Source organism: Schistocerca piceifrons, chromosome 8, assembly GCF_021461385.2.
Source record: "Schistocerca piceifrons isolate TAMUIC-IGC-003096 chromosome 8, iqSchPice1.1, whole genome shotgun sequence".
NCBI classification, from domain to species: Eukaryota; Metazoa; Arthropoda; class Insecta; order Orthoptera; family Acrididae; genus Schistocerca; species Schistocerca piceifrons.
Window position 1 is genome coordinate 414,814,026 of NC_060145.1, and position 12,023 is coordinate 414,826,048.

At 41.8% G+C, this 12,023-nt stretch overlaps 1 protein-coding gene across 2 annotated transcripts in view; it reads left to right on the forward strand.

Annotated features, from left to right (window-relative positions):
* Positions 1-12,023, forward strand: part of LOC124711311 (cell cycle checkpoint control protein RAD9A) — a 47,224-nt gene that overhangs the window by 13,569 nt on the left and 21,632 nt on the right. For both annotated transcript variants that reach the window (XM_047241328.1, XM_047241327.1), the window contains exon 4: positions 9,014-9,185. In XM_047241328.1, the coding sequence (XP_047097284.1) occupies positions 9,014-9,185 (172 nt within the window). The remainder of the gene's footprint in view (positions 1-9,013; positions 9,186-12,023) is intronic.

Here is a 12,023-nt window from a genome sequence, read left to right on the forward strand (position 1 = left end):
TCTTTTAGTATTTTTTCTAAATCACATTTTGTGTGGAGTGTGAGCGTTTCACTAGCATATAGTGCTGCTGGCTTAATTACTGCGCAGTAGTGTCTGATATTTGTGTTCGAGGAGATGCATTTTTTATTGTATATTTCATGTGTCATACCATATGCTCTCTTCATTTTCTGTTGTCTGATCTTCTGTGCAACTTTCTCTCCTCCGGTTGGCTCCAAAATTTCACCTAGGTATTTAAAATGTTTTACTCTATTTATTTTTCCATATTTTGTGTTCAAACTGTGTATATGGAATTTCGTACAGAAAAATTCTGTCTTTTGAAATTTGTAAACCTACTTTATCCGCGCATTCCTTAAGGATCTCTATTTGTTTGGTGGCGATTTCTTCATCATCTGCAAGTATGGCCAAGTCGTCCGCGAATGCTAAACAAGATATCTCCACGTTGTCTTTGGTTCTACCAAGATGGATTGGTTTCCAGTAGGATTGATTTTTTAATTCTTTTTCCCATTCCTTAATGACTTTATCCAGGACTATATTAAACAGAAGTGGAGATAGCCCGTCACCTTGACGTACTCCAGTTTTTATGAGAAAAGGTTCAGAGATTTCTCTCCTGAATTTAACTTTAGATACAGTGTCTGTCAGTGATTCTTTGATAAGCCTTAGTGTTTTGGAGTCAAGTCCAAGTTCCTCTAAAATGTTAAACAAAGATTGCCGGTCAATTGAGTCATAGGCTTTCTTAAAATCTACAAATGTACAAATTATGGGGGCATTTCTAATTGCTTTGTGTTTTAATATTGTCTTTAAATTAAATATTTGTTCTATGCATGAGCGACCGGGGCGGAAGCCTGCTTGATAATCACCAATTTGTCGTTCCAGCTGCTCTTGTGTTCTTTTCAGCAGGCATGTTGAGAGAATTTTGTAGGTGACTTGTAAAAGTGAGATTCCCCTGTGTGTGTGTGTGTGTGTGTATATATATATATATATATATATATATATATGAATATAATAGAGGGAAACATTCCACGTGGGAAAAATATATCTAAAAAGAAAGATGATGAAACTTACCAAACAAAAGCGCTGGCAGGTCGACAGACACACAAACAAACACAAACATACACACAGAATTCTAGCTTTCGCAACCAATGGTTGCCTCGTCAGGAAAGAGGGAAGGAGAAGGAAAGACAAAAGGATATGGGTTTTAAGGGAGAGGGTAAGGAGTCATTCCAATCCCGGGAGAGGAAAGACTTACCTTAGGGGGAAAAAAGGACAGGTATACACTCGCACACACACACATATCCATCCACACATACACAGACACAAGCAGACATTTGTAAAGGCAAAGAGTTTGGGCAGAGATGTCAGTCGGGGCGGATGTACAGAGGCAAAGATGAAGTTGAAAGACAGGTGAGGTATGAGCGGTGGCAAATTGAAATTAGAAATTAGCGGAGATTGAGGCCTGGCGGATAGCGAGAAGAAAGGATATGCTGAAGGGCAAGTTCCCATCTCCGGAGTTCTGACAGGTTGGTGTTAGTGGGAAGTATCCAGATAACCCGGACAGTGTAACACTGTGCCAAGATGTGCTGGCCGTGCACCAAGGCATGTTTAGCCACAGGGTGATCCTCATTACCAACAAACACTGTCTGCCTGTGTCCATTCATGCGAATGGACAGTTTGTTGCTGGTCATTCCCACATAGAACGCTTCACAGTGTAGGCAGGTCAGTTGGTAAATCACGTGGGTGCTTTCACACGTGGCTCTGCCTTTGATCGTGTACACCTTCCGGGTTACAGGACTGGAATAGGTGGTGGTGGGAGGGTGCATGGGACAGGTTTTACACCGGGGGCGGTTACAGGGGTAGGAGCCAGAGGGTAGGGAAGGTGGTTTGGGGATTTCATAGAGATGAACTAAGAGGTTGCGAAGGTTAGGTGGACGGCGGAAAGACACTCTTGGTGGAGTGGGGAGGATTTCATGAAGGATGGATCTCATTTCAGGGCAGGATTTGAGGAAGTCGTATCCCTGCTGGAGAGCCACATTCAGAATCTGATCCAGTCCCGGAAAGTATCCTGTCACAAGTGGGGCACTTTTGGGGTTCTTCTGTGGAAGGTTCCGGGTTTGAGGAGATGAGGATGTGGCTCTGGTTATTTGCTTCTGTACCAGGTCGGGAGGGTAGTTACGGGATGCAAAAGCTGTTTTCAGGTTGTTGGTGTAATGGTTCAAGGATTCCGGACTGGAGCAGATTCTTTTGCCACGAAGACCCAGGCTGTAGGGAAGGGACCGTTTGATGTGGAATGGGTGGCAGCTGTCATAATGGAGGTACTGTTGCTTGTTGGTGGGTTTAATGTGGACGGACGTGTGAAGCTGGCCATTGGACAGGTGGAGGTCAACGTCAAGGAAAGTGGCATGGGATTTGGAGTAGGACCAGGTGAATCTGATGGAACCAAAGGAGTTAAGGTTGGAGAGGAAATTCTGGAGTTCTTCTTCACTGTGAGTCCAGATCACGAAAATGTCATCAATAAATCTGTACCAAACTTCGGGTTGGCAGGCCTGGGTAACCAGGAAGGCTTCCTCTAAGCGACCCATGAATAGGTTGGCATACGAGGGGGCCATCCTGGTACCCATGGCTGTTCCCTTTAATTGTTGGTATGTCTGGCCTTCAAAAGTGAAGAAGTTGTGGGTCAGGATGAAGCTGGCTAAGGTAATGAGGAAAGAGGTTTTAGGTCGGGCGGCAGGTGATCGGCGTGAAAGGAAGTGCTCCATCGCAGCGAGGCCCTGGACATGCGGAATATTTGTGTATAAGGAAGTGGCATCAATGGTTACAAGGATGGTTTCCGGGGGTAACAGACTGGGTAGGGATTCCAGGCGTTTGAGAAAGTGGTTGGTGTCTTTGATGAAGGATGGGAGACTGCATGTAATGGGTTGAAGGTGTTGATCTACGTAGGCAGAGATGCGTTCGGTGGGGGCTTGGTAACCAGCTACAATGGGACGGCCGGGATGATTGGGTTTGTGAATTTTGGGAAGAAGGTAGAAGGTAGGGGTGCGGGGTGTTGGTGGGGTCAGGAGGTTGATGGAGTCGGGTGAAAGGTTTTGTAGGGGGCCTAAGGTTCTGAGGATTCCTTGAAGCTCCGCCTGGACATCAGGAATGGGATTGCCTTGGCAAACTTTGTAAGTAGTGTTGTCTGAAAGCTGACGCAGTCCCTCAGCCACATACTCCCGACGATCAAGTACCACAGTTGTGGAACCCTTGTCCGCCGGAAGAATGACGATGGATCGGTCAGCCTTCAGATCACGGATAGCCTGGGCTTCAGCAGTGGTGATGTTGGGAGTAGGATTAAGGTTTTTTAAGAAGGATTGAGAGGCAAGGCTGGAAGTCAGAAATTCCTGGAAGGTTAGGAGAGGGTGATTTTGAGGAAGAGGAGGTGGGTCCCGCTGTGACGGAGGACGGAACTGTTCCAGGCATGGTTCAATTTGGATAGTGTCTTGGGGAGTTGGATCATTAGGAGTAGGATTAGGATCATTTTTCTTCGTGGCAAAGTGATATTTCCAGCAGAGAGTACGGGTGTAGGACAGTAAATCTTTGACGAGGGCTGTTTGGTTAAATCTGGGAGTGGGGCTGAAGGTGAGGCCTTTGGATAGGACAGAGGTTTCGGATTGGGAGAGTGGTTTGGAGGAAAGGTTAACTACTGAATTGGGGTGTTGTGGTTCCAGATTGCGTTGATTGGAATTTTGAGGTTTTGGAGGGAGTGGAGCTGGAAGTGGGAGATTGAGTAGATGGGAGAGACTGGGTTTGTGTGCAATGAGAGGAGGTTGAGGTTTGCTGGAAAGGTTGTGAAGGGTGAGTGAGTTGCCTTTCCGGAGGTGGGAAACCAGGAGATTGGATAGTTTTTTAAGGTGGAGGGTGGCATGCTGTTCTAATTTGCGGTTGGCCTGTAGGAGGATGCTCTGAACAACAGGTGTGGATGTGGGAGAGGAAAGATTGAGGATTTTTATAAAGGATAGGAGTTGATGGGCGTGTTGATTGGCTGAGTGGGTGTGTAGGTGAAGGATTAGGTGGGTGAGGGCAATGGATTGTTTGGTTTGGAACTGGTATAGGGACTGATGGAAAGAAGGGTTGCAGCCAGAGATGGGAACTTTAAGTGTGAGGCCTTTGGGGGTGATGCCAAATGTCAGACAAGCCTGAGAAAATAAAATATGGGAGTGTAATCTGGCTAGGGCGAAGGCATGTTTGCGGAGGGAATGTAAATAAAACTTAATGGGGTCGTTGTGAAGGTGTTGTGAGGGTGACATGGTACTCGAGGGTGGAAAGTGGAACACGAGGCTGAAATGAAAATGAAAATAAATATGAAAAAATATATGGGGAGAGATAAAGGTAAAATTAGAAAGCAAATGGAGATCTGGTGTGAAAAAAGGCGAAAAAGGGTTGGTTAGGGCTGGGCTATGTTGATCCTGTGGTGAACTTGTGTAGGTAGATAATGATGTGCATAAAGGTTAGGTGTTTGTGTTGCCGCCAAAACACGTTAAAGGGTGGAGAAATTCGGGAAAATTTCGAAAAAACTACGTGAGGATGTATTAAAAGGAGTGGTTTGGTGGTGGCAGATTATGGAAATGAATCTAACAATTGTTTGATGAAGAAATAATGACGTTAAAACCTGTGGGAAGCGGCTAAAAATGATCGGTGATGTGAGAAAAACGGAAATAGAAATAAAGCAAAAGTTATTAAAACTGCCGAAAGGGTTGTTTAATAGCTAAAAGGAACTGTTTGTGGACTGGAAACGGTGGATTTTATAGCAGCAAAGCGGAAAAAAAAAAAATTTTTTTGGTTATGGTTTCGAAGTGATTTACGTATTATTACGTATTATTGAGTGTATATCGACGGGATAAAATTGTATACTGGATTACGGTAAAAAAGGAGAAGGTGAATAGAAAGTGAAACTGCTGGCAAAAACAGAAGGAGGAAATAAGACGACAGAAAAGACTTCGAAATGTAACAGTGACAATAACAATAACGATAACAATAACAAACGTGATTGTTGGCTTCAAATTAATGATATGAATATAATAGAGGAAAAACCTGGTACAGAAGCAAATAACCAGAGCCACATCCTCATCTCCTCAAACCCGGAACCTTCCACAGAAGAACCCCAAAAGTGCCCCACTTGTGACAGGATACTTTCCGGGACTGGATCAGATTCTGAATGTGGCTCTCCAGCAGGGATACGACTTCCTCAAATCCTGCCCTGAAATGAGATCCATCCTTCATGAAATCCTCCCCACTCCACCAAGAGTGTCTTTCCGCCGTCCACCTAACCTTCGCAACCTCTTAGTTCATCTCTATGAAATCCCCAAACCACCTTCCCTACCCTCTGGCTCCTACCCCTGTAACCGCCCCCGGTGTAAAACCTGTCCCATGCACCCTCCCACCACCACCTATTCCAGTCCTGTAACCCGGAAGGTGTACACGATCAAAGGCAGAGCCACGTGTGAAAGCACCCACGTGATTTACCAACTGACCTGCCTACACTGTGAAGCGTTCTATGTGGGAATGACCAGCAACAAACTGTCCATTCGCATGAATGGACACAGGCAGACAGTGTTTGTTGGTAATGAGGATCACCCTGTGGCTAAACATGCCTTGGTGCACGGCCAGCACATCTTGGCACAGTGTTACACTGTCCGGGTTATCTGGATACTTCCCACTAACACCAACCTGTCAGAACTCCGGAGATGGGAACTTGCCCTTCAGCATATCCTTTCTTCTCGCTATCCGCCAGGCCTCAATCTCCGCTAATTTCTAATTTCAATTTGCCACCGCTCATACCTCACCTGTCTTTCAACTTCATCTTTGCCTCTGTACATCCGCCCCGACTGACATCTCTGCCCAAACTCTTTGCCTTTACAAATGTCTGCTTGTGTCTGTGTATGTGTGGATGGATATGTGTGTGTGTGCGAGTGTATACCTGTCCTTTTTTCCCCCTAAGGTAAGTCTTTCCTCTCCCGGGATTGGAATGACTCCTTACCCTCTCCCTTAAAACCCATATCCTTTTGTCTTTCCTTCTCCTTCCCTCTTTCCTGACGAGGCAACCATTGGTTGCGAAAGCTAGAATTTTGTGTGTATGTTTGTGTTTGTTTGTGTGTCTGTCGACGTGCCAGCGCTTTTGTTTGGTAAGTTTCATCATCTTTCTTTTTATATATATATATATATATATATATATATATATATATATATAAAATAGAAGGAAACATTCCACGTGGGAAAAATTATATATAAAAACAAAGATGAGGTGACTTACCGAACGAAAGTGCTGGCAGGTCGATAGACACACAAACATACACACAAAATTCAAGCTTTCACAACAAACTGTTGCCTCATCAGGAAAGAGGGAAGGAGAGGGGAAGACGAAAGGAAGTGGGTTTTAAGGGAGAGGGTAAGGAGTCATTCCAATCCCGGGAGCGGAAAGACTTACCTTAGGGGGAAAAAAGGACAGGTATACACTCGCACACACGCACATATCCATCCACATATATATATATATATATATATATATAAAAAATAGAGGGAAACATTCCACGTGGGAAAAATATATCTAAAAAGAAAGATGATGAAACTTACCAAACAAAAGCGCTGGCAGGTCGATAGACACACAAACAAACACAAACATACACACAAAATTCTAGCTTTCGCAACCAATGGTTGCCTCGTCAGGAAAGAGGGAAGGAGAAGGAAAGACAAAAGGATATCCTTTTGTCTTTCCTTCTCCTTCCCTCTTTCCTGACGAGGCAACCATTGGTTGCGAAAGCTAGAATTTTGTGTGTATGTTTGTGTTTGTTTGTGTGTCTATCGACCTGCCAGCGCTTTTGTTTGGTAAGTTTCATCATCTTTCTTATATATATATATATATATATATATATATAAATTTTTTTTTTTTTTGAGGATGCAGTTTCAGGGTGGGAGTGGGGGTACTGAAATATTGAAACTTTTAATTCAGTGATGATGACCCAACAGACGCATTGTTGGCAATGTGCAAAATTCATCAACAAGTTCGATCACAGGCAGTAAAGATCATCAGTTTCCAACGGTGCTCCTAGTCACTTCAAAAATTGTTACCAACTGTTTGAATTGACTATAGACACTTGTGCCAATGGAGAGGATATACAGTGCTTCTGGTCATGGGTAAGGGCCTTGTGATGGAGGAGGAGGTTAACTGAAGCACCATGCTACAAAACATAATCTATCCAGCACAACTACAACTGCAATTCAGAATGCCAAGGATTTTACAAGAGTGGTGAAATCATACATATTTGCAACCCTGATACTTTTGTCCAAACAGGCAAGTTGAAGAATTCTACCAGCAGAAAAAGAAAAATGGTCTAGCCAAACACCCTCTGTGAAAGTAACTCAGAAAACCCATTCCTGGACTCAAAGTGATGAGTGAACTTGCATGAACTTTAAAGAGCAAGAAAGAAGAAATTTCATTTGTCCAGCCAAGACCTCAGAAACAGCAAGAGAATATTCAGGTTCACAACCTACAAAGAGGGATGTTTGTGGCCTGTATGTATGACTGTAACTGGTGGATTGCAGCAATTATAGACATCAGTTATGAGTTCACCACTGCCAGTGCTCACCTCCATTTCGCAATATTTTAAAGATTATGAGTGCCTCAGTTCCTATTTGTTCAGCAGGAAGCTGTCTCTCGATGTCAAAGGAAAACAGTGTTGCAGTTGAACACATTTTTAGTTCAGTGAATAGCTAGTTTCAGTTTTAAGCAGAGTGCACAAAAGTTGATTGTTTTGTGACCTGTAACTTCTTGAAACTTTCACATAGATTTTGCAATCATCCAGTAATGTTTGAAAAATGTGCCTCTTTACTTATCTTCCAGAAGAAATAAAATTCTGTGTCAAATAAGAATAGGTTTTGATTTCTTGAGACTAATATGTGACAACATGTTAAAAGAAACTACTTTAATGTATGGCAAAATTTTCAATTGTTTATAAAACCTGTTCAGCTGAAAATAGAAGTTCCATTTTTCAGGGTACTAATCAAAAGAAAAAAAAATACAAAAATTTTTGGGATTGTCGTGAAAAAAAAAATCTTAGGAAAGGTGGAAGAATACAGCAAGAGAACATTCTCATACATTTTCCAACAGTGGATATCGCAGTATATTATCTTTCAAGTAAAAAATAAATAAACGAAAAAATACCTGGAACTGTTCCAAAGATGGAGCATTTTAACATTTTTCCTGAAAATAACATGTGAAGTGGTGCTCGAGGCATCATCAGCAGCTTGTATCTTAGGCCAGGTTTCTTTTTTTTTTTTTGGACAAAAAAATGAGTTTTTTACTGTGTCCTAAATTATAACATATGTTGAATTCAATGACATTTGAGACTGTGAAGATAAACCCCCTGCATGAACTGATATGGATTATGTCAGTAGTTATTAAGATATGATGAGGCTTCCAAAGGATAGACTATCATTGAGAGCTTCATGAAACCTGTCTTCAGAGTGAAGACCACAACAACAACAATTTTACTGAGATGATGAAAAAAGATTACGTTGCTTCATAACAGCCACTTTGACTTGATGTTTTATGTAACTATCCTGTGAGTAAAGCTCTAGCAAAGCACTAGAACCTTTAGAACTTTTGCATGAAACTGATGCCATAATTTTCAACCTCTGCTGTTTGTGTTTTATCAGAGTGGCAGGGAGTAAACCTCTGTTTTAAAGTGTTAATTTTCCCTTTTCAACCATGTTGAAAGAAGACAGTCAAATTTCATACTACTGCATTATATTATTCAGCATATCCCTTTATCCCCTCCCCCCTTTTTTAAGCAAACATGGAAATTTTACTTACGAACTAAGACATTTCTGTAGTGTGACACAGCTGAAAGTGATTTAATCTCTATTGCTGGAAATTAATAAAAATTATTACTAAGAGAACAGTTACTTAGCTGCAATTGTGGAAAAATTCTGATATGAGCTGTAGTTTATCCACATTTTCAGATTTCTTTTCTTTTTATTTCAGATCGTAGCAAGGTTATCAACACGGAGTTATGTCTGGAGCCCAGAGACTTTGAGTATTTTAAAGTAGGTACTGAAACAACAATTACCTTTTGCCTGAAAGAGTTCAAATCACTAGTTGTATTTGCTGAAAGTGTTTCTGTCCCTGTGGCCATCAACTTTAAGGAATCTGGACAGTAAGTAACACCACAATGGATAGTAAAAGCTGTGGTATTTGCTTGATTTGTTCTTAGCTTAATTTTTATATAGATTGAATTTCAGTGAATGATGTGTGTATTGTTTAGTTTCTGATCCTGTGGATTTTGAGTTTAGAGCTGTCATTTAGGATGTATACAGAAATGACAATGGGGCACATAAAACCTGATTATGTTTGTAATTTGTAACACAGTCTTAGCAGAAACACAAGAAGAAAATAATTCAAAAATCACTTACTTTCAGTATAATACTTTTCTACATTAATGCACTTTGTCCAGCATGTTTTACTGACTAGGTGATTCAAGAAGGTCTGTAAATTACTAATAACTTTCTGCCATAACCTCATTATTAATGTTTTCCGTTCATAAATTTCTTTGTATGTAGAAGTCATTTGATGTCAAGTTTTTGGGGAAGGTGGATGTGGCAACGTGAATGTGCAAACGTCAGATTCATCAGGCTTCTCCATACCAAAAGACCTTAGTCAGGTGCAACATCCCTATGAAAGGTCCCACCCTCCCATCCCTCACCCACCCCCACCCTTCCTTACACAATCCAAGGCTCTTCTCTCTAGTTAGTCCTTAACCATTCGTCTGTGTAGTATTCAGCAGTTGATTTTTCATCTGTTGCAAGACAATCTATGAGTAGAATCCTTTTACAGCCCAGGAAACCCTGTGGCAATCTTTACAGCAGATGAAGTCAGTTTTGCTCCTTTTGCACAGAACTGTCTTTCACCCACTGGTTTGATTACTGTTTCGCTTGTGGCATGAGAAATGTGTCTGTGAATGGAGGTACAAAAAATCACTGGAAGGCATCAGTAAGCAGCACAGTTTATGTCTCATCAAGTGAAGACAGAAAAAGTATTATACGTCACTTTAGTGCCTGGACTGAGTGCTACATCTGGGATGGTGAATGGCAAAGTTTATGGAAAAATCTTTAGGTCGGAGTGCCACATACTAGAAATTCCGTACCAAGCGGAGTAGAAGCCCAGATGAGATTGGTCCTAGTGGTGAGGCTTTAAAGCAGCAGCAGCAGCAGTAGTGTAGTCTAGGCCAAGACTGCCTTAGTGTGGTACCTTGTGCTCTTATAGAGCCCTGGTGGGACATGAATATGCCTGCTAACCATGATTCTGCTTTGGTGTGGCACAACATGGTTGGAGCAGTGTTGATGTGTAACTGTTTCTGAGGGAATGCCAGCTAGTGTTGTTATGATACTGCAGAAGCAACTACTTGCAGGGGTTGCACATGTTATGTTTGGTAGAGCAGTGCTGCATGAGCCAGAAATTGCTGGCTTGGGCTGCATGATGTGTGACATAGGAGAATTTTGCACATAGGAGAATTTCAAACCTTATGAAGGAGGAAATTTGCTCTCCCTCCTCAAACTGGGAAAGGTCGAAGCATGTTCTGTGTTTACAGAGCATCCCAATAATGAGCTGTGTAGAAAAGATTTTGGATGGAATGCTCAGCTGTCCCCTGGTCTGAATCAGAGCACATGGGTCCTTACCTCCAGTCAGTGTAGGTTAGAAGTAACAGTGAATGTTGGATGGAATGCTCAGCTGTTCCCTGGTCTGAATCAGAGCGCATGGATCCTTACCTTCAGTCAGTGTAGGTTAGAAGTAACAGTGAAATCTTGACAACTAGACCACCCTGGAGACAATTCATGAAGACAGCATTTAATTACAAACATTCGTCATATAAGAAACACGGTTGACATTTGTTGGAAGCATAATATTGTAGCACTTCACCATTGATCTGGCTTCCATGCTTGTCTGTCTTTATTCATTTGTTGTTACTATGACAATACTTTCTAGACTTCAAATTTGAGCAGTTAGGGCACAGGTTTCACTGGTGGTGTCCTTTCAAGGAAGTTTTTAAATTTAACCCTCTTTGCCAATGCTGTTAAGAGTATAACATTCACAACAAGGAGGCCAGTGCGGTGCTCCTTACTTGTTGACAGTTTTGTAATTTTTTTTCCGTCTCTAATTATGCAACAGAAACTCACCCTTGCAACTCCCAGGGAAGTGGCTTGAAGAGACTAGTTGAACTGTTCTCATCTTTTCTGTAACTCATATGTCTTAAGACCACATATTTGTTTCAAAGTTGTCATTGTTACTGCATGTAATGGACATGTACATGCTGAACATCTTTAAGTGCCTTAGTCACACGGCTACCCTGGGATAGACAGAGTGCATCTGATTCAGTTTTATAAAGCTTTTGTGTGATCTTCAGGAGATACAGAAGCACAGTGTATGGACCGGAGTGGCCTATAGACCTCAAGACCTTTGAAGTAGTCTGCCCTGAGAGAATTATGCCAGCCACAGTTGCCTACAGTGCCAGTCTCATATCTAGCCTCTCCAGCGAGACTGAAGGGCTGTCACTTACCTTTTGGTTGTAATGCCTTAAGTGAATATATTGTTTGCTGTTCAAAAATCACTACCGTACCAAACCTTTGCAAGTGCTGGTATAAAGTCAGTTTTCATTAATTGCTCTCAACTGCTGCCCTGCTTACTCATTCAACATGACAGCTTGTCTGGAAAGTCTAAAATTATCAGGAAAATAGAACTGACTGGAGAAATAAGTTAAACTCTCAGGAAATTCAGAAATACTTTGGTGGGGAGTTGAACTGCTCATTTACAGAAAGAAATGTACTTAGCTATTTTGCTACAAATTTCTCTGAGATTTTGCTTTGGAACCAGTTGTTATGTGGAGTCACAAAAAACAAGATGAAGAAACGTATTGAATTGTTGTAGCATTTGTTGCTCAACTGTAACTACCTCTCGAGCAATTGCTGACCATAGGAATGTTCATTATCATTTGTAGCTT